At 33.0% G+C, this 23847-nt stretch overlaps 2 protein-coding genes across 2 annotated transcripts in view; one reads left to right on the forward strand and one right to left on the reverse strand.

Annotated features, from left to right (window-relative positions):
- Window positions 1–135: 135 nt before the first annotated feature.
- Window positions 136–6495, forward strand: LOC145740409 (sodium-independent sulfate anion transporter-like). The gene is made up of 12 exons (XM_081995963.1): window positions 136–358; window positions 425–487; window positions 2195–2380; window positions 2435–2644; window positions 2699–2919; window positions 3102–3279; window positions 3345–3509; window positions 3578–3727; window positions 4736–4888; window positions 4946–5253; window positions 5307–5457; window positions 6315–6495. The coding sequence occupies exons 1-12, from the start codon at window positions 337–339 to the stop codon at window positions 6347–6349; spliced, it is 1842 nt and encodes a 613-aa protein (XP_081852089.1). The 5' UTR covers window positions 136–336; the 3' UTR covers window positions 6350–6495.
- Window positions 6496–10312: 3817 nt separating this feature from the next.
- Window positions 10313–23847, reverse strand: part of Lis-1 (LisH and WD40 domain-containing Lis-1) — a 36661-nt gene continuing 23126 nt past the window's right edge. Inside the window, exons 3-8 of the mRNA XM_081995956.1 lie at window positions 23082–23359; window positions 18587–18765; window positions 17899–18114; window positions 16716–16969; window positions 16464–16660; window positions 10313–11667 (exon numbers count right to left, since the gene is read on the reverse strand). Coding sequence (XP_081852082.1) covers window positions 11594–11667; window positions 16464–16660; window positions 16716–16969; window positions 17899–18114; window positions 18587–18765; window positions 23082–23359 — 1198 coding nt within the window. The 3' untranslated portion in view covers window positions 10313–11593. The remainder of the gene's footprint in view (window positions 11668–16463; window positions 16661–16715; window positions 16970–17898; window positions 18115–18586; window positions 18766–23081; window positions 23360–23847) is intronic.

The raw sequence follows: 23847 nt of genomic DNA on the forward strand, positions 1-23847 counted from the left end.
TTTTGTCAATTATCAGAACTACTAATAAAAAAACTTAATTTAAATTTATGAAGGTTTGTTTATTTTCGTACTTGCGTGGCAACACTCAAAAACTTATTTATAGTTTCTATAAAATACAGAAATAATTGCACATTTCCTTACAACCTCTGAAGAGCAAGAATACAATAAATCATGTTGATAAAACAATCTCGGAGATAAAAGTTGATTAACCGCTATTATATGGTGAAGTCCGCAAATTGTTATGAATTGACTCGCCACTTACCTGGCCGATGAGCAAAATTGGTTTAAGTGTTTGTATTTAGTTGCCAATTTCAAGATTTTGCTCAGTTTGCAAAGATGAGAAGACGTTCGGTCAAAGGTAAGTTTATATTATGTAATATTTTATTATTAACATATTTAAGAAAAATGTTTCTCACATTATCAGATCTGCAAGGACAGGGTCAAGTACACGTGGAATTGGAAAAAGAAAAAATAGGCTTACCTGTAGGTAAGTCAGTACAATTTTACATAAATATTTGGGTATACAATACAGGGTGTCTCAAGACAAATAACGTTAGTGGGTAAACAGGGTGGTCCAGTTTTAAATGTCAGTAATTCACCATTCGATAGCCCATCAAAAAATAAGTTAACATACATTTTCATGAAAAATGCTTCTCAAGGAAAATACAGTCACAAATACATATTATGAAATTAATACTCATTATGTTAATGACGTTTGTCGAAACTGTCCAGTGGTGTAAATACGGAAAAATAGTTTTCATTTATCTGCCTCATTCAAAAAATTTCAGTTTTTTTTACTTTACTTGTTGAATTTGACAAAATTACGTTAAACCAACCCACTTACTAATATTATACTTAAAAATTGCCTTGAAAACGGTGAAAATTGACCTAAGAAGCTTAAAAAATTTCTTTGTAGCCAGTTTTCATAGTTTCCAGACAAATTGAAAGACTTTAGCCTTGACAATTGACTTGGAAACTGTGAAAATTGACTTGAAAGGCTTAAAACTGTCTTTGTAGTCAGTCGTTATAGTTTTCAGATAAGTTGAAAAACTTTAGTAGTGAAAATGGAATTGTAGCCATGAAAAACTAATGAAAAGTGACATCAAAAGCTTAAAATTTGCGTTTGAAGTAAGTTTTCATAATTTGAAATTACATTTCAATATTTTAGTCTTAAATACAGGATATTGACATTAGATTCATGAAAATTGGCTTGAAGACTAACTTTTAAGTTTTTTTACTTTGCTTTTTATTTTCTTAAAACTGTGGACTATTTTTAGGGCTTTAAAACTGCTTTCAGCTTCCTCAAGCGGGTTATCTTCACCAAGTTTTTGACATAGCAGACTTAAAAAACTATTTTTACATTTTCCATACTCTTAAACATGCCATTTTACGCTTTGTTAGTATTAAATTGACTTCTAGACGCTTCACTGTGCTTTAAGACTGAAAAATCGAATTTTAAACTATTTTTTTAGTAAAAGTTAAGTTTCAGACTCTTCATTGATAAAATTAAACAATTTTCGCATTAAATGCTCCTATATTGGTAAAAAAAAAATAAATAAAATAGCAAAATAAGTATGTCCAATCCAACTAAAACATATTAAATGTTGTGGCTCTTACGATTATACCAGAAGTAAGTATCCTACTTGCTTATCTTAAATGGACCACTCTGTACATATTATTATATTTTTAAATACTGCCAACAATTCCAAGCATGTTTCACACTATCAAAGTAAAGTTGGTAACTTTGACAGGTGTCAAAATTATAAAAGTAAAAAATTGACAACTTTCTAACTTTGTTTGCTTGTTATAGTACATTGTTTGATACTTCTTTATGGTTGTTTTAATTATGCAGCACTTTAGCAATTTTTTTAACATTAAATTAAAAAAAAAATGACAAAAAAGCTAAAATGACTCCTACACTTAACACCTAAGTTCAGTATTCAGATACATTTTCTTCCAATTCATTTTTTTTCTTGTCAACATAATTTCTGCACGTGAACCCTAAACTTATGTGTTAAGTGTAGTGACAATCATTTTAAGTGTTTGTCAGTGTGGCAATTGTTAAATGGCATTGTTTATGTATTCTGATGAAGACTGAAAATATGCACCGCCAAAAGTAAAAGAAACAAAAAACACTCCTTTTTCCAAAACAGGACTTAAAACTATAAGAAACTACACTAAAGTTATTATCTAGATATAGATGACTGGCCATCATCAACAGTCATCAGATTAACATGGAAACAGCGCATCAAAAATCGCTTGCCAGTTCTTAAATGGCTTCCTACCTACACGATTTCCTTTTTTCTCCAGGATCTTTTAGCGGGATTTACAGTTGGTTTGACGGAAATCCCACAAGGAATTGCTTACGCCACTGTAGCTGGTAGGTTTTTCATAAAATTTTATTAAATTTATGAGAACCGCTTAATTTTGATAGGCCTCCCATCTCATTATGGTTTATACAGTGGCATCATGGGTGGTACATTGTATTTTTTATTTGGAGGATGTAAAGACATCAACATGGGTCCTACTGCTATTATGTCTTTATTAATACAAAACAAAGTTACCACAATGGGACCTGGTGGAGCTGTGCTTATAACTTTATTGTCTGGTATATGTATTTTTATTACAGGAATATTTCATTTAGGTATATGTTTTTTCTCCAAATTTCTACCGAGTGTAATTTACAGTCGTTTTTCAGGATTCTTAGTCGATTTCTTCTCATTCCCAGTAATATCAGGTTTTACTACGGCTGCAGCTATAAGCATTGCTAGTTCACAAACAAAGTCTCTGCTAGGTATCCCAGGACCGGCTAATGAATTTCTTGAAGCTTGGAAATCCTTTTTTGTCAATATCAAAGAAATTAAGCTGTGGGATTCGGTTTTAGGTGTTGCTACCATTATAATGGTGCTTTTCTTCAGGGTATGTATTTTAAGATACAACATTGCAAAGTTGACAATTTAACACCAAATTCTGAAGCTCCAATATAAAAATTCACCCAGAGAATTCATGTCAACATTTTTAGATAATATTTATTTTGATCTTTGAAATTCTGATCTATTTAAGTTGATTTTGTGTCTGAACTGATCTTGCTTCAATTTAAGGAGATGAAAAAATACGGATCCATGAAACATAAACCCGAATGGTCTAAAACCAGGAATACGTTGGGAAAAGTCATATTCCTAGTGAGTTTAGGGGGCAATGCTATCGCAGTAGTTACAGGAGGAACAATAAGTTTAATTGCAGAAAAATATTACAATTCTACCCCTGTGGCTGTTACTGGTACTACTCTTATCTACAACGTATTATATATAACACCCTGAACCCACTAAAATCATACATTTTAGGTGAAGTTCAGGGTGGTCTTCCATCTGTAAATTTGCCACCTTTCAGCACAACTTGGAATGGTACTTACTACAGTTTTGAAGGAATGTTAATTGAATATGGCAGCTTACTGGCTTTTTGTCCGCTAATCGCCTTTTTAGAGCACATCGCCATAGTAAAAGCCTTCAGTATGACAATGCTAAGACTGACTAATATCTATAATACTTGCTGACAATTATTTTTGGTTTTAATGCAGCAAAAGGAAAAATGGTGGATGCCACCCAAGAACTGCTAGCATTAGGTATTGGAAACATGGCAGGATCATTCTTTCATTCCATGCCAATTACAGGATCTTTTACCAGAACGGCCGTGAATAATATTTCAGGAGCTAGATCACAAGTTTCAGGTCAGTTATTTCTTATTTTCTTATGTGAAAATATCTCGAAAACTATTATATACATTTACAAAACGACATAGTGTGCGGTAGTAAATAATTTTGCCCGATTCATTGAGTAAAAAGATCAAGTATCAGAAGGTAACAATAACTCCATTTGTCTGTTAAGCGAGGGGCGACGAAAGTCGCCATATTGGTAGCCACTTTTGGAAAAAATTGACAATTTCTGGTGTTTATTGTGCAGAAACATAATTTATATTTAAAAAAAGAGAAACTGTACTATTTACTTTATTTTTTATTTATATTTACAATAAACTTTACCCTAGAGGAACAGGAACAGAAAGAAAAAAAGAAGAGTCGCTAAAATTAAACAAGATAATTTTCATGTCAAAAATTTAATTCTAATAAAGAAAAGAGAATAAGAAGAATAATTGGTAGCAGAGAAGAGAAAAGAGAAGAATTGAAAGGTAATAAGAAAAAAAGAAAATTTGCCAACATTTTCCAATATAACTTAATTTTTGAGCCAATAATGATCTAAATGGTACAAGATTAATTTAATATTTATTTAAAACTTTTGAAAATCGAATTGAAAAACAATTTTAGACGATGCCCTTCCCACATTAAACAAAATATTTAAAAAATGGCGATGTGTACCAAACTGCTGGATTGGAAGAAATAGATTTCTCGATTGGCCACTCTGTTCGCCCGACTTAAATCTCCTAGATTTTTTTTTACAATAAATCACAAATCGAAACCTTTAAACTTAAAAATCGGGCATAATTAGGGTATAGGAATAACATTATAAACTTCTACGTCGCCATAGGAAGGTAAATATTTTGAATTTGACAAATCAAGAAGCAAACGCTCACAAACGATCCATTCAAAACATTTATGTTTCTATTACACTGTTACGTCACTCCATTTTACGACGGGTGTAATTATGAATTCAAAACTAGAGAATAATCAGCATATTACTAAACAGTTATAAAAACAGCCTATTATGTAATTTTTGAGGAGCAGGTTTGGTAACAAGTATGATGGTCCTTGTGGCTCTCATCCTTCTCACTAGTATGTTCCAGTACATACCAAAATCAACACTGGCAGCCGTTATCATCGTCTCCATGTACTATTTGTGCGAGTTTCACGTAATTGGTGTTATGTGGAGGACTAAAAGTATTGTTTTTAAATTACTACCTTTACTATAATACACTTATTGAGGTACATTTGCAGAACTAGACTTAATACCATTTTTCGCCACCTTTATTTGCTCTCTGCTTCTAAGTCTCGAGTATGGCATGATCATCGGCATTGCCACTAATATCCTTTTCATTTTGTATGACAGCGCCAGACCGAAATTGTACTTTGAACGTCTTTTGGTTGACCAGCATTTAGTTTACATGGTAAGACCTAAATCCAGCTTGTACTTTCCCTCGGCCGAGTATATGCGGAATGAAATTTTGCGCGTATGCTGTGAAGAGAAAAGCACGGTAGTCTTAGATGGAAAATTTGTCAGGACCGTGGATGGAACACATGCTATGGTGAGTGAAAATGTGTGAACCAAAAATTATCACTTATATCTATTTTGTTGTAGAATTTTGGACATTTGCTTGAAGATTTGGATGCTAGAAATCAAAAGTTGTTGTTTTGGAATTTCAGTCAATCTGTGACTGAAATTTGCACTGGCGACAACAAAAAGTTGATAGAATACTTTAAAAGTGGGGAATTTGATCTGGTTATACAAGGTAATATTAATAATATTTAGCTACTTCAATGTTGAAAGTACCATAATTAGCTCTCTCAGACTTAGCTAGATTTGAACGTCAAATGTCAATGTTGCACACTCGATGCTTAACAATAATTATGTTATTGTGCCAAATGTAACAATGTTTTAAGCTTAAAAATTCAAATTATGGCTGATGATAATTTTACTTGATGGGGTTCTTGGAAAAAACAACGACTTGACGGTTTCCTGTCAGCGGATGGTATTACAGTTTTTAGGATCCCCGTACAAGCCGAGTAGAAAAATCTCTGTTGGAGAACTAAGACGATACAAAAATAGGTAAAAACTCAAAGGCCGATTAGTTGGCTTATAGCTCACAATGGGAGGCAAATAAACAAACCAAAGGGAGAAAACTGTCAACTCAGCTGATCAGTGTTATTCACCCTGAAAAATATAATAACACAAACTTATGGATATAAAAATGCAAATTAAAAACGATACGAACAAAATCCTGTTTTACACGTAACAATACTAATGTAATTATTGCGCACATCATTTCATTTACCATTTAAAGCTCCAACATAAACTTTTGAGCGCCAAATTAAAAATTAATTTTTTAAAAACACATATTGGGCGGCAAAAGAAATACGTTGAGAAAATCCCACGTTGGGCAGCAAAACTTTATAAAGTACAGTTTATTGTGGAGAAGGACTGTGTCTTGCTTCTGCATGTTAATCTTCTTCAACTCTACTGAAAGAATATAGAATTCTACTTCACTCACTAAAATTGAAATACCATTCTAAAAAACCCACATTGGGCACCATTAAAAAACTGAAATAACATCCTTCCTACCCTTGATATGAATATTTTTTGTTGCAGGATACTCAAGGCGTGTTTCCATGTTACCTGATTAACTGCACACTGACCCTAAACTAGAACCAGAAAACTAAAAGAAAAAAGTCATACAAGATTATTTATTAAAATTAAATATCATTTCAGAGTACAAATTGTCAAACTACCGAACAAGTTAATAAAGGCGGTATCACACATTCACACTTAATCTGACGGCTCATAAAGTAGTTAGCAACCAAATTCCTGTAAAATCCCTCTCCCAGCTTCAATTTTCTATACCCGTAAACACATTCCTGTGATCCTATCACTGTATTGTTGAGAACTTTAATATTGATATTGTCAAAGAAACTGGGACAAACAAATTGATCCGGGCAGCATAAAGCTGTAGAATTGGACAAGTAAACTGGAGCGCAGTTGCGTAATACTTCGTCAATAAAACGAATTTGTGAGTTGCAAGTTTGTTTTTGGCACGTCGTATCATCGAATACCCCCGTAAAATTTTCATGACACACACACGACAGGCAAGTGTCTTTAGGAGTAAACTTTTGACCTAATTTATATACTGTACCATCCACTTCGCATGTGGTTTCATTGGCTCTAGGACATACTAAACCAGTAGAACAACACTTTTCTAAAGAGTAGCCGTAGTAGCAGCGAGGATTGATTAGTCGGCCACAAAAAGTGCTTTCAGGGCAGATCTTAGTTTGGCACGAAATATAGTGGGGATAGGAGCAAAAGCAGTTAGTGCAACATTGCGAATCTGTCAGACTGGAATCTATCATTTCACCGTACCGGAATCTCATTCCTTTGTAAAAACAGCCTGAATGGTTATAACGACAATTGTAAGCTTCTGGACACATTGTAGTATTATCAACTGGTTCACAAAAATCCAAATCTTCGTATAGAAGTCTTCCATTTTGAGGACAGACACCAGCCACTATTTGCACTGTTGTTATTAGTGTGAATAGTGTCACTACAAACATTTTGAATTTGTAACTGAAATGTATCATTTTAAGTATTGATCACTGATGTATTACTGATCATAAGAATGAACACTTACTAATTTGAATGTATCAGATTAATGAGTGCCATTCTAATCTTTTAATTAATATTGAACAATTTTATTGACTTTTGTGACCGCTGTGCAGTGATATGGGATGACTGCCTTGAAATTACTAAAAAATTAACTTCTTTTTAGTTAAAATATGTGTACAAGGATATTGCGCAACACTATAATATGTTATTCTCTTATCAATAACTGCATTTACATAAATAATTCTGTTGATGAAATTGTATAAATACACATTTCCGCCTATCTCTGACTTTTGAAAACAGTATGGTTTGGCAATGGGATAGTTACAGTAATTCTATGAGTGGAATTACCGATAATTGCGCCTTTACAACACGAGGTCTATAATAAACTTGGCTAAGAGGCGAAGAGAAATATGGCTAATTTGTAACTCATCTCACTCAGCAGAAACTTATTACATAACTCTCAGTTAAGTAATGAAAGATTTTACCGCACTAGTGGGATAATAATTAATTTTTTTATTGTACTCTTTGCGTGCTTTAAAACACTAGTGCGATAATAATAGTTATTAATTATATAAGATTATTGCCGTTAATCCCCGAATTTAATTCAACGTTTTATCCACGACCACGGCTCAATTAGAGGTGGAAAAGCAGGCAAATATTTCTGGTTTTGAAAAATGTCAAGTTAGACAAATTTATTTTTACAAAAATAATATTAAACTGAAAAGTAGAAAGCCTTGCAATCGTTTCCTAATAAACGTTGGTTTATTTGTCAACAAGCGACCGAGACAGTTTACAAAATCAAATGAGTGTGTGTGACGCGGGGGGCTCCTGCCTTTGAAAAACGTATAGGCCTCCTATATGGGCCCGTCACGTCCCGCCAGTAAGGGAGCTACAGTAGCCCAGTGTCCATTATAAAAGCCACCAGGTGCCCGGGGGAATAAGTCCCTTACTGTTCTCGCGGAGTGAGTTTACCCGTGCGTCACGAAGGCTATATGTCATTTATAATCATATGAATCAAATCAAGTTTTCGTCAACAAACCTGTTGTGTTCATATTATAGAAAAGGGCGTGTCTAAAGTTTCGTCACGTTTAAAATTTTGCGTGTATTGTCAGTCAGAAAGTAGAGATCTTTGGCTGCAAATTTGCACTAAAACAACCTTAAACCAAAGCAAAAATATCTTGACCAAAATAACATTTTTTATTTATGAGAAGTCTCCGTTTGGATCATAGAATTCCGTCTAAATTTGAAACCTAACTTATTTACCAAAATTTGCAGAGATGTATCACCAACATGTAGTATTTCTTTAACTTTAAGCTCTTGATTTAGGTTCTGGATGGTTACACGTTTCTCTAAAATAAATACAACAAATTAAAAATTCAATAAGACATTCTGAGTGATGCTGTAGTATCTCATATCTCATTTTCAGGTTGCAATCCACTTATTTTATTTTAAACCCGCTGGAAAACATTTTAGACGCTTATTTTATTTTTTCTATGACTTTATTATTAATATGTTTGAAGAAATTTTTATGAAAAATCTATAATGCAACCCAAAAATCTCAGTCTCTGGAAACAATGAAATGTTAATAGATGTTTCTTACAAAAGTAGATATATTTTACTATTATTAACATACTATCGTTGTACATATCATGTATTTCGAACATCCATTTTAATGCTTTCAGATAAATCAGTGGTCTTGGCCCGTCGATAACGTCTCGATTTACGTTTTCTAGGTGAGGAAATCATAAGATTGCTTACTTTTTTCGAATCGAATAAACAGTTTTGCGGAAAATTTTCAAAGCAGCTGCAACCTTCTAGTATCAAAAAAATACATCAGTAAGAATATGTTAGGTCTTAAAATTTCTTATTTTCTTCCTGAATAGATGATAAAGCTTCTAAAGGTCCGCCATTGGTTTTTTCCAATTCAACATATTCACAAAGGTTAAGAATTAACTGCTGGGCTTGTCTGTAGAAATTTTTTCCAGACATTTTCTAAAAAAATACTATAATAGTAAGTAATTCCGAATTTACGAAAAACCAAATGGCTAAATAAAAACCATAATAGACACTCCCACTTTTTTTCCAAAACAGGTTAGTAATTGTGCCAATTTTGGTTAGATCGTGACAGCCGACATAAAAAAAATAAAAATATTAATAAGAATATTATGAAAGTACTTACAGAATGTTAAAAGCGTAGAAACAATAGCTCTTAAAAGAACTGTGGTGGTGTGGTAAATAGAAGCTTTATAAATGATTAACAACACAAAGAAACGGAAAAGAATTAATAGTAAACAAATCAAATAAATTTCGATGGTTGTCAAACTGACAATGACTGAAATAGAAGCGCTAATCAGTAAATGTTTTTTTTGGAAGACATTCACTTAGATATTTACCCTTTCTAAAAGTGAACAATAGACAAGGATGAAGTTAATAATGCATGTCTTCTTCTAAATCACAGGGGGATGACGCACGGGTAAACTCAGACCGCGAGAACAGTATGTCCCTGGGCAACATCATTGGCTGTCCCAGTATGCGCATACGCGCGTAAGAGAAGACAGGACAGCTCATAAGGACATGTCCCGAAGTTTCTTCATCTTCTAAGCATCCCCTACATTCGGGATCCTCAACAACACCCATCAAAGACTGATCTTGTCTCAGGTGATAATGACCGATCAATAAGCCTGTCACCATTCTTAAATTGCTTCTATCGAGTCTCAGTAGTTAGTTACTTGTTACTTTAGCTGTATACATTACCGACACAAATAGTTTAGGACACTCTATAGTTGTGAATTTTTTTATATACGACGCAAACGCAAGATTATGTAATTAACTTGAAAAATGAAGTTTTCCAGAGATTTTTAGTTCTGGCCAAATTTCGCGGTAAAGCCCTAAAATGACTGGGCCAATAAAGTCTGAAATTAAACCAAAAAATCATTTGTAAAAGCTGCTTTTTGGATGGAAACGGGTACAGGAAAATCAAACGTTATCAATCAGACTGAAGGAATTTAATTCTCAAGTTTATATACAGACAAAATATTCACAATTTTCTACTTAAAACGAAGCGATACTTGTATGCATTTCAAGTACATAAAGATTATATGAACAATTGTGCACATGCAACGAAGCAAGCGAGAGATTATATAATTTTTATCCATCCCAGAGATTTGAAAAAAAAAAAAACGTTCACTGTGCTCAGATAGTTTACTTCATAATAGGGTTATAGGGTTAGCTAGGGAGAAGAAAGATAACCGAGAAAACTAAAAAAATAAACCAATATCATTATTTAAACCTTAAATTAGCCGTAACAAAGGAGGAAAAACCAGACACGTAAAATAAAAAAAAATGAAACCAAACGTGCGCCTTTTAAAGGGGAAAGAGTATTTTTATCCTAGTAAAAATATAACAATTCTTTATATACATAAATCATATTTGAAAAATATTTAACACAACAATAACTCCCAAAGGAATATGTTTACTGGACGCTGCTGCTGCGACTATAGCTGTGCTAGATAAATACTAACTTTTAAACTAGCTAATGGCTTACTAAGTTTAAGGTATCTGCCACTAAGTTTAATGTAATTTACTTTTTTTTAATCCGTTTATTAAAAGGAAAACTAACAAACTTCTCTTATTTTGAGTAAAATTTGAAAGGATGACCCACTGGAAAGCAAACCCAGTTGAGTATCAAAGACTATCCCCATATTTTTAATTTAACTGATTTGATTAAAAATTTAATAGAATTACGGTTATTTTAGTTTATATAAGTGGGATGGACTTGAAAATAACTTTAATAGAACTGGATAATTACTTATACACATATTTCACCCGTTATATAACAAATATTACTTTCAAAAGTTAATTTCTTTTGAATCTCATCCAAGTTTACTGCAAATTGATTGACCATCAAAGTTGCTCATAAATGTCTTGTTCTAGTTAACTGGTTTTCTTGAAAAAGATCTATGATAGTAATATTTTTGATGTAATGAAAAATTGGCACTTTGCTGCTACTTTACTTTTTTCATATAACTGTTACCGGTAAAACTGTAATAAGAATATGCTGACCGATTTCAAAAGAGAATCGTTTAATTTTCCTTAACAATTGGAACGTTAAAGTATACTGTAAACTTAATAAGTAAAAAATAAATTATCGCGTTCACATCTTTAAAGAGTGAATTGTCTGTCCAGTTTAGATCACCTGTATGTAGAGCGGTTGACAAATTAATCCATTCGCATGGTATTAGCGACGATCCTAAGACTGAAACTCGACGGTTTTAACGGCACTCCCATACTTTTACCGTCTGATCTACGCTACCCGAAATAACGTACGGGTGCGATTTGTGGAAATCTGAAATTGAATAAAAAAATCAGTTTTAACTGTCTGTCAAAGAAAATGACTGGGCCAATATGATAGTGTCATATGATTAACGTATGCGAGAAAAGAAATAAAATTAAAAAATATTGGAAATTTGCAGGGTCTCATGGTGGGGTACATACAGGGTGTCCCAATAAGCCGTCCACGCGGCTGTTCCTCGGAAACTATACGTAGTATGGCTACAAGAATTTTTTTACTAGTAAATGTGGCCAAGAGAAAATACTGGAAATAATTTTCAGCTTTCTAAATCCACCGCTAGGGTGCGTTTTGATACCACTAAAATAAAAAATGTCCAAAAACTCTGAAAATTTAAATGGAAAGGTATAGTAAAAATCTTATAAAAGTAATCCCGTATTCTCTACGAAGAATTTTCCTGTTTAACTTTTTTTTTTCTATCTCTTTAAATAAAGTGGAGGGAGTAGTCAAAGTTTGCTTTGAAAGAAATGAAATATCTCGAAAACGGCTAATCGTAGAGACTTTGTTTTTGCGGCATTTTAAAGAGCATTTTCTGTCCTGTAGAGTGTCCCAAAACAATGTTCAATTTAGTTTTCGGTCTTTTCGATAGATGCGGTTTTTACAAAAATTGCTTTTTTATCTTAGATATCTCGAAAAAATCAAATGCAATGGTATAGATTCCTATTACCTATTCCATAAGCAATCAGATTATCTATCGTTGTGTGAAAACTGCAGTACTCTATATCTTTTGTAACACGAGATATTATTGAAAAATCATTAAGAATAGCCTTCTTACAGTTATAAACATTACATTATTAATCAAATTAGAATACTATACAGGGTGTCCCACGACGAAAGACCTCGATTGATATTGGAAAAAGTATAAATAGGAGAGTTTTGAAAATTTGGTAGGATACTGATGTGGGCATGCCCAATGCAACTAAAATATTTTCAAGATGGTTGCACTTCCGCTTATACCGGAAGTCGATCACAACTTTCTTATTTTAAATAGAACACCCTATATATTATTACATATTTGGATTCCTCACAAAATTCTGACCAACTTTTGTATAGAATGCCCTATGCCTATCTCTAGCCGTTCTCGAAATATTTGATGTTTTTCCAAAAAAGTGACAGTTGCAACGCTCAACATATTTTTGTACTATGTTAAAACCGTATTTCATTTTGCAATGAAACTTTGGGTTATTGTAAATAAAGGATCGTTTTATTAAACTGAGGGTGCGTAACGACTCATTTGTATACAGGGTCGTCAAAAAAAAATCATAAACTTGCCACTAAAAAAAATGAAAAATCTCAAGTTTTTTAAATGGAAACCCCCATTTTTTATGACGGAATCATTTTGAGCATTAAAAATTACTATAAGTTTCAATTTACTTGCCTATACCTAAATCCAACCCATTTCGTTTTATTTGAGAATAAACATTTTTTTATTATGCTGCACGGTTGGGATTATGTGGTGTTCTAGTTGGTCATGCTTTTGACACACGGTGATATTGGAGACCTGCAGGGCATGTTAATAACACTAGTTTTGAGTGTTTTGACAACTGCAAATATGCCGTCGCGGTTACGTTATTCAAACCAAGATTACTTAAATCTGTTTATTATTTACGGAGAATGTGATAAAGTTGTGAGTAGAACATGTGAGGTATTTGCCGCTCGTTATCCAGAAAAACCAAAGCCATCACCAAAAGCTGTCAAGCAAATAATTGAAAATTTTAAGAATACGGGATCTGTGAAGATAAAAGCTATTAAAACAAAACCAATCCTTAATAATACAAATGTAGAAATTGCAATTTCTAACCAACTTTTGTGTACAATGCCCTATTTCTATCTCTAGCCGTTTTCGAAATATTTGATGTTTTTCCAAAAAAGTGACAGTTGCAACGCTCAACATAACATGCTTTGCAGTTCTCCAATATCACCGTGTGTCAAAAGCATGGCTAACTAGAGTACCAGCTAATCCCAACCATGCAGCCGAATAAAAAAATGTTTATTCTCAAATAAAACGAAATGGGTTGGATTTAGGTATAGGCAAGTAAATTGAAACTTATAGTAATTTTTAATGCTCAAAATGATTCCGTCATAAAAAATGTGGGTTTCTATTTAAAAAACTTGAGATTTTTCATTTTTTTTAGTGGCAACTTTATGATTTTTTTTTGACCACCCTGTATACAAATGAGTCATTACGCACCCTCAGTTTAATAAAACGATCCTTTATTTACAATAACCCAAAGTTTCATTGCAAAATGAAATACGGTTTTAACATAGTACAAAAATATGTTGAGCGTTGCAACTGTCACTTTTTTGGAAAAACATCAAATATTTCGAAAACGGCTAGAGATAGGCATAGGGCATTCTATACAAAAGTTGGTCAGAATTTTGTGAGGAATCCAAATATGTAATAATATATAGGGTGTTCTATTTAAAATAAGAAAGTTGTGATCGACTTCCGGTATAAGCGGAAGTGCAACCATCTTGAAAATATTTTAATTGGATTGGGCATGCCCACATCAGTATTCTACCAAATTTTCAAAACTCTCCTATTTATACTTTTTCCAATATCAATCGAGGTCTTTCGTCGTGGGACACCCTGTATGTTGCATAGGGTTTGGTTATAATGGCAGTCATTAGTACACGCAATTCCTTTTTGATTCAAACAAAAAAAAATAAAAATAGAATTCAATTTTTTTTTCACTTCCCTAGCGGTGGATTTAGAAAGCTGAAAATTATTTCCAGCATTTTCCTTTGGCCACATTTACTAATAAAAATTTTTTTTCGTAGCCATACTATGTATAGTTTTCGCGAAACTTATATTGGGACACCCTGTACAGTGTCACAAATTGATGTGTAAGTGTAAGTATGTGGATTTCAAAAATGTAAAGAGCTACAGATTGGTTAAAGTATGACAAAATTGCGCAGTTTGGAGTGTCCCTTTAAAATTTTACAAATTCTGATCACTAACGGAAATATCCAAAAAAACCCTAAATTTAGAAAATTAGTTTTTTAGTTAATTTATTTGATAAGATAGCTGAGAATCAATGACACTTTACCATTGCCACTGTGAGGTGTAACAAAATGGCGGATAATTCAGAAAATTGACAATTTGTCACTGTAACTCTTTTTTCTCTAAGAGATGACAATGACATATTTAAAGTCCCACGTTTCTGTTTTTGGTAACCACAATCAACTTAGCTGAGTAAACTTTTGTAAAAGTTGCGAATAACCAAGTTATTCACTATTGATTGGAGAAATGCAAAAAAATGGCAGCTTTCAATTGGGTTATGACATGTTTCTAGAACATTTTTGGAATATTCTCAGGAGTAAAATAACATTTTTTTTTGTAAAATCGGTAGATTACCAAAATTACTCATTTAAGACCAAATTTCAAGCGACAAACTTTTGGAATATTCTCAAGAAGCAACACTTGTTTGTTTGTTTGTTTGAAAATTAGGTTAGAATTCGAAAAAAGTTATTATTGTTCTTATTAACGAAGTGACGATAATTGTCAACTACTATCTAAAATACTAGTAAGTCTTAAACATAGTTTTTGTTATTTCCGCAAAATTGGAAAACTGAACCGTAATTGGAAAAAAGGGCATTATTCGAAAATGTAAAAATTGAATATGTCGCCCAGAAGAGAAATAAAAGTTGATGATGGTAAACAAAAACGAAACGTCGAATGTCAAATATGATACTGCCACGTAGTAAAGGAGAAAAAGTGGTAATGGTAAAGTGTTCTGTCATCAAATTAATCAACAAAAAAATAAAACCTTCGTTTTTGTTTTGTGAGTGATTCTTGAAGTTTTCCAGGCTTATTAGCCGTGGTTGTATGGAATTACATCTTGACGTTTCGTCCACAACTGCGGCGGACATTATCAAAGGCGATGACTTTCAAGAGTAAGTTTCAACCAGCGTGAAAACTTTCACAGTCTGATCTCCGGAAGTACTTAATTGAAATTTTATGTGTCGGCATATTATTTAACCTCAAATTGTTCAACTTTGCCATAATGTAACTAACTCTGTATCTCGTACCGTTTGCTAGACTCCCATACTTACACACGAATTTGTGTAAGTAAAGCAATTAGAGATGGGCCAAGATAATTTCCCCCACGAAGAATTTACGGAAAACGGTAAATTATCAAGAATTTTCTTTACCATTCACCGAATTTTAAATTAATCTCAATTTTAAATGGATAACAAGATAAAATTATAAAAATAAGTGTTCTATTTAAAAATGCTGCCAACTTTTGACAACCTCGTATCATTATTTTTGGCGTTTTTCTGTACCCACTCTTAGAACCAACCTTGTTTAATACGACAAAGCAGAAAAACCAAGAAAAAACAGTTTTCTGATATACGAAAATTACAGTTGTCTTAGGTAGGTATTGCAAATGACACATTTCACATAAAATGGTAAATTACCCAGACAGATAGGTATACGACATTTACAAGAAACATATCTAAAGTTTGTCGTAGAATTTAAAAATGTAAAAATATATACGGTTTTTGATTTAAAATAAGCAATCCATCTTAAAAATATTTGAGATGAACGACACCCATCGACTTTGGTGACAAAATTTTAGATTTTTTGTTATTCATACTTTTTCCAGTTCCTGGAGGAGCATCCTGTATTACTAAAACTGTATACTAGTAATTGGAGTGGTACATATTACGCTCTATGCCATTAATGTAAACGACTTCGTAAAATAGTCCTAAAACCATTCTTGTCGTAGTCTAAACTGTCTTACACATTGACTTTGGCTGACAATAATTTATAACTAAAAAGGACTTACCTAGAGAAGTGCAGAAATGTTTGTGAGCATCCAAAGTCTTCGCGCAACGTTTATTCCTCAGGTCCCAGACCCGCAAGGTTTTGTCATCGCTGGCGGATATCAAAAACTTGCCGCCGGGATGAAACACGACTCCCCTTACCCAGTTGTCGTGCGCCACAAGAACGAACAGAGCGATTCCAGCGCCCACGTCCCATATTCTACAACAAACATTTTCCTCACTCTAATTACGGATTGACTAAAATTAATTACAACCTTATAGTTTTGTCTCTCGAGCCGGACGCCAGGAAGGGACCCATGTGGGCACCTTTTTTGTTGTCAGCACCAGCGGCTTCGTTGATTGCATTGGCCGCTGTGTCCGGGGCCCATGCGATACACTCGACCACGTGATCGTGAGCTCTCAGTTCGTTACGGCACTCCTTCGAAGATACGCTCCAGATTCGGACCGATTGATCATTGGAACAGCTGGCTAATAGTGATCCGTCAGGCGATGGTCTTACCATTCTAACCTGATAAAAAATTTAGAAATATTGATCAGTTGCCTCAAAGCAGGTCTCAAACAATCAGTATTATTAACAGTAATAAATATTGCAAGTATTTTTTTAAATATGAGTAGATCCTCGGACGATCAGTATTTTGATTTCCGATCCCTTCATTTTCACAATCGTCAACCACGCCTCAATATTTACCCCTTGAAAACATTTCCAAAAAATAAAACAATAATAATTGAGATAAATTAAAATATTTAATAAAGTTCAGTTATAGTAGTTCCCCATTTAAACCGTCAGAATAAATCAGAAATCTGCCGAACTTTTATCCCTAATATTGGTTTGCAATGATTCTCTTTTTATTCATTTCATATGCTACATTTTGCCATACTTGTTTCTGAGCTGCCTTATGCCAGATCCAAACCAAGTAGACCAAACATCAACAATACATCAATTTTCATATCTTCCACAAATCGGAAATTAATGTAGCATTTTTGTTATATTTCTTTCTAAAAACGTATTGAGACAGTAAAATTCAATTTGTCTGAATACTTCTATAGTCTAGCTTGGCCAAAATAAAGAAAAAATGTGTTAAAAACAAAAACCATTATTAAATACCAGATGGGAAATAACACACACTTTGGAAAGGGCTTTAATACATTTTAGGAGGAGAAAACTGCGTGTTATTTCCCCTCTGGTATTCGTACACCTCCACTGCGAGATTATAGACTTCTACTTCACATTATAAAATATTTTTCTACAATGTATCCTACCATTATATTAAAGTATTAGAGATGAATCATAAAGATACCAGGCTAAAAATGACTAACTACCACTTCATCTCAAGTGGTGTACTTGAAAGAATCTTGCATAATATAAACGTTACAGAATAAATGTATCATCAGTATTTTGTAAACAACATTCAGTACGTAAAATAGACAAGCTCTTACCCACTCCCGATGTCCAGTATAGGTCCGGACGCAGTAACCAGTGGACACCTCCCACATTTTGATAGTTTTGTCACGGCTACACGACACAACAAAATCTCCAGCGGGCATAAAGGCAACGCTCGAAACGTTGTGATCGTGTCCCAGCATCGTTCGGATGCACTCGAAAGTCTGCTGGAAGTCCCAAAGTTTGATGCTCATATCCGAGCTGCAGGAAACCTGTATCAAACCAAAACAATCGCATTAAATCGATGTCTCGAAATCAAAAAGACAATTCAAGAGCAGTCAGACAAAAGTGCTAAATTTACTTCAATATTAATACTTCTTTATTATTTTAAGATACTAATAATGTATGTTTAAAGCAAAACCTATTAAATCCATGTTAGAGGAATCAAGCAAAAGTTAATTAATTAATTCAAAACAAGAAATGAGAAATATGCAAATAAGAGTGATAAAATTAAACCTAAATTCCATTACAAACACTATTTAAAACTTCAGCAGAAGGTTCATTCATTCATTTGGATAAAACAAAATGAAATAAATTCATTTGTAATATCTTTATATCAGAGTAGTTAGTATAAACAAAATTTATAGTGGATGAAGAAGTGTAGGCATTAGTATAGCTCGATTTTTGTGCAAAATTTATCTACTTTTGTCTGATTGCTGTTTAATTATCGGTTGAAATACTAACCAGCAACTTTCCAGACGCATCAAAGGCGATATCCTGAATCGGGTCTGTGTGACCTTTCAACGTTCTTTCGTACTCGCCAGTTTCGAAATCCCACACTTTCATTGTAGCGTCTTCGCTTGCGGACACCATGAGGCTGAACACTGGGTGGAATATGACACGGGTGACCGGAGCTCGGTGTCCTAAAATATCACAATTAGAATGAAAAATACATTCGTCAAATTTAACTAAGTTGTCAGAAAATAAATTAACAAGTAATTTAGTTGACAAATTACTTTAAGACTGAAAATTTGTCGCAGAGCACAATTCTTAATTCATCTATTTTAACAACAGTTTCTCAACGTAGGGGTCATTTCAAAAAAGACTTGTCAACTTGCAGTAAATTAACGAATGTGCATTTGTGAGAATTTGTCTCGCAAAAAGAGCAATTGCTCAGTGAAATAATATAATAAGAACTAACATTACATAAATATTTTTTTAGACGCTTAATATTCGTTTTTGCAGGCTTGAGAGCGGAAATGATTGAAGCTTTTATAATCAAAACTTTGACACAGTGGAAAACTTTGTAATCATACATAATTACTCTTAATCTTTAAACTTATATTAAGCATTCATTATCCTCTGATAAAATTTGTATGACATTTTTTGCGTATTCCTGATACTATTCCATTTCCACCTTAACTTCAGTCTCCAATTTAAGAGAAAATCAGAATTTAGTTAACTGATTGGCTAAGAAGAAACTACGTAACAAAACATAATGAATGCAAATTGATTTAAACATAAAATAATTACAAATTCTGACTTGCTGAAAAATATAGAGAAACTTAAAGAATGGTTTTCAAATCCAAAAAACTAAATTTGGATATCATAACCAAATTTTCCACTTTCTAGATTGTTAATAAATGAGACCAGCCGGTTGTAATCTACATATAAAGTGACTACAAAAAACTTAGGTAGTAATTTTTAGTACTAAACAAAGGGAGTAATTTTAGCGCTTAACTCATAATGTAATTTAGATGATGCGACCAGGTATTTTTGTTGTAAAAATTCCATAATATTAACACAAAAATAGATAATTTCAACACAAGAAAATTTACCTAACTTTTATAATTAGAAACTCAAAACTTAAACGTGGAAACAAACTCGTGTTATTGACCGATATTAGATTGCTTTTTAAGGCTGGAATGTTTAGCATTCTCTACAGGTTCATGCCAAAACGAAAAGCCTTAAATCTTTGGTGTGACATCAAGAATATGCAATAAATTACAGGCAAATCGTAATTCCACGCGTAACGCGAAATAAGCAAACCCGAACGGTTTTCAGGAAAAAAGTAATATAACCGTTCCAGAACGCCTTAAGAAGTTTAACAACTTAATAGGCAATACGTTATCACCAACAGTGATCGATACAAAGAATAACTGCTGCAGAAATTCAGGTCATAGACTCACAGATAAACCGGTTTATATAAACATTCAGTTAATAAAAAAAAAGTAAATCAACCTAGAAAATGTACTATTGTTTAATAATAATCACATACACCTGGTGGTGATTTAATAAAAGGCAATTTTCATGCGTATAGACTTTGTTTTCTTGCCCTCGATCACATGCTCGAATTATTCATTTCAATAAGACAAAAGATTTTTTTAAGAACTATTCTTATTTATGTTTCCTTAAGAATGAGTTTGGTGTTTAGTTTTCTAATTAAAACTCTCGCAGTTTTTCATATCCTTGAGTTGGAGACTTGCCAATACCTTGCCCAAAAGCAACAATCAGCTGATTCTAAATCAAAATAACCATTCATGTTACGTCAAATTAGAATGTGAATGAGGCTCTGTGACGCAAACGCTATGTCGTTCTGTTTGTGGATCTTGGAGCAAGACGCTGGAAACCAGAGAATTCCAAGCACCAAAAGTTTGTTCAGTGATCAAACAATACAAAATTCACTACATTATCTTAACAAGTATCAAAAACAAATTAAGAAAAATCATAGCAGCTTACAGATTAGAAAAACCTTGTATTATCTTTAAGCTGGATTAAGGCATGTAACTTTTGACGGAATTGCATACCAGGGTTGTGGAAGTTTTGTAAAGTGGAGACAATACTATAATGAAACTCAATGCAAACAAAGATAAAGCGGAAGTTGGTTGCTTAATGACTGCATTTCTTTATGAATGAGTTATAATAGTAAGAAAGAAGGAAGAATCATTGTGACTGGAGGTCATGTAGCAATTACTAAATGTCTTTTTGTTATTAAAGACAAGTATTAGGAAAGTTAATTTTAGAAAGGTTTTAAAAACGTGTGTTTTTCCAAAAAACACAAAGTTTACAGATTTTAATAACAAATTACTTGTTAATCAAAGTAAAAACTAGATAAGAAGTAAATAGCTGTCCAGGAATAATTTAGTGTTGAGGTATAGTAAAACTAAATCAAATTTACTAATTAGCAGGTTAACAACTTGATGATTTGACTTTTTTTTACTTTTTCTCAGGCTTGATCAAGACTCACTCATCATCAACCTATTAAGAAAATTATTCCTTCTGGGACAAACTTTTCTCTTTTAATTCCAATCAGGTCAGTAAGAAACATATTGCATGGACAGTCCAAAGTCCTGTCTCAAGTAAATAAAATAAGAACAGCAGATTCAAGAAATACATCATTCATTCAGCAATAGCTTTTAAAAAATATCGATTTATACATTAATACAAACTGAAATTGCATCGTTCTGCAAATTAGAAAACTTACTGTTCTTCAAAAGAAAAAGACGCATTAAAAAGAATTCCGTTTTTACTCAAAAAAGTCTACTCACAAAGAAAATCATAAACAATGGAAAAGAGGTCATTCAACGCATTTAAATATTTTCCTTCCTTGAAAATCTATAAATGTCCTTGTCACGGATAGAAAGGTAGCTGTGATAAAAATAAAGCTAGACATACAAGGCCTTTCCTACCTTTCCGATGATAAAATGCGAGTTCAAAATCAGTGATAGTTACTAAAAAGATAGGGAGTTATTCAGGTTAGTCAACCATTTATCAACTCATAAGCAATAAGAACAATGTCGTTCGATTTGGGGCAGGGTTAAGCGATTAGTTCAAGAATGCTCACTGTTTGAAAATTAGGATAATTTTGACAACTTGTGAAGGAACCAAAAATTTAAGTGATTATTATCATTTAGGATGTAATAGCAAGTTTAAAATAGTTAGTATCTTTGCAAATTTTGCCTTTCAGTAGCATATCTAGGAATATTGATTTTTTTATGACATCTGCCACCTTTGAGACAAGTAATTTTTGTTTTCAGAATAATTTTTTTTAGAACTTCCCTAGGTTCCTGAATCTAATAAGAGTGATTCAATATTAAGTGTCCCGCGACAAAAGCATCAATCGATACAGGAAAATCTACAAATAGGAAAGTTTTGAAAACTTAAGAACAAGTCACCATTTTCCTAATATTCAAAACCAATATTCGACAAATTCATACTAATCAACGCTTGAAACGCAAAAAATGGAAAGTTTAACTGCCATTATAGCAAATTTGCAATTATATTAAAGTCAATATGTTTAGTTTCAAGTAGCTTGTTAACAATAAAGTGTGTCATATAAAGTGTAGGCGAATTGTTAATTAAAAAGTAAGAGCAATTTTGTATGGGATAGTCTGAAAGTAAAATGAAAGGTGGTACTTAGGACAAACATGGTCGATATGAACCTAGTTTATTAAAAAGTTCCAGACTATTTTTATTTCTTTCTATCTTCCTTTAATCATATCAGCCAGAATAAAACTAATACTTCTGAAATGTATTACGACTATCATCAAAACAACCAAATTAAATTATCCTGTTATCAATTTAATGTGAAAACTTTAAGCAAATACTTAATTTTTTATTGAGAAATATCCACCTATTATAAAAGTAGTGTGATAATTAACCGCATCAAACTGTTAAAAATACCTGTGAGACAACATATTCAATACTGAATGAGTCATCAGTACTTCGCAGTATTATGTCACTTAAAACGTATTTTGTTGCAAGAAAACCACACTGGCAATGCTTTTGAGACAGCATGCAGCTCAAGCTCTTGCTTCAATTTTACTCTGTTAAGAACTTGCTAGGCAAATTCTATGAAATTACGATTTACTTCGAGGTCGAGAAATGCACAAAATTGAAATGGCGTGAGGCCAAATCGGATGTCGTGACAAAAAAACAATCACAGGCAGGATTATCTCAATGACATTCTTTTAACTGAGAGAATTCCATTAAAAGGTAAATTTAAATTTTAAAAATAGCGGTAATAAACAGTGATACACCCTCTTTAATAGCGAGTTTTATATAACAACGACCGCCCGTTAAGCTTTAAAACAGCTGGTTGACTATCTAGAACCACTTCTTGAGCAAATACAATAACATTCACTTGCTGCTAAACAAATCCGGTTTTTTCGTTGTAATCTGTTTAAACCATACCACATAATCAAGTAACAGAAATCACGTAATTTTTAAAATAACTTACCGGTCAAACAAAACTTCTCCGGCGGTCTAGGTATCCACTCGGTGGGACTGCGTTTGTTCCTCGTGGGTGCACCTTCGATGTACTCTTTTTCGGCATCGTTCAATTTTGACTCGAGTTCCATAACTTTCTTTTGGAGACGTATGACGGAGGTCCACTTTTTCTCCAGAAGCCCACCAAATTTTTTTTCCACTTCCCCGGGCATGTCCGCCTCCTTTTTGAAAGCGTCCAAAGCCTCTGTGTATCCATTACTGCTTAGATAATCAGCGATGGCTTTGTTCCTGTAACAATACACAAAACTTTTAATTTTCTTCCTTGTAATGTCCCTTATCGTGATCATGAACCAACACCTTAAAAAAAGTTTCGTAACAAGTAATATCGAGGCAATTAGTCTAGTCAATAGACCAGTTGTAAAACTTGATAGGCTATTATAACAGCCATTTAGCTATTTCTTCGAGAAATTCGCAGACACTTCACGTAATCAAAATATTTGCTTTGCTAGCAGAGAAAGTCAAAGAACAAAAAACCGACGTTCCACTATTAATTCACTATTATCTTTTTTTTTATTCGAATTTGATCAATAGCAAGGATTTCCCACATATTACTAACACATCATCGTGATGGTTCTCAGCATTTCAGCCAATGACGCTATTTGGTAATGAGTAATTTATAGTTTGCCTTTAAACTAAACTCACATATTATGAGTAATTTAGTAAACAGTTCAATGTTACAAAATATTAAAATTGGCTATGACAAAAAAAATGTTTTA

Source organism: Ips typographus, linkage group LG1, assembly GCF_016097725.1.
Source record: "Ips typographus isolate SLU linkage group LG1, UJ_Ityp_2.0, whole genome shotgun sequence".
NCBI classification, from domain to species: Eukaryota; Metazoa; Arthropoda; class Insecta; order Coleoptera; family Curculionidae; genus Ips; species Ips typographus.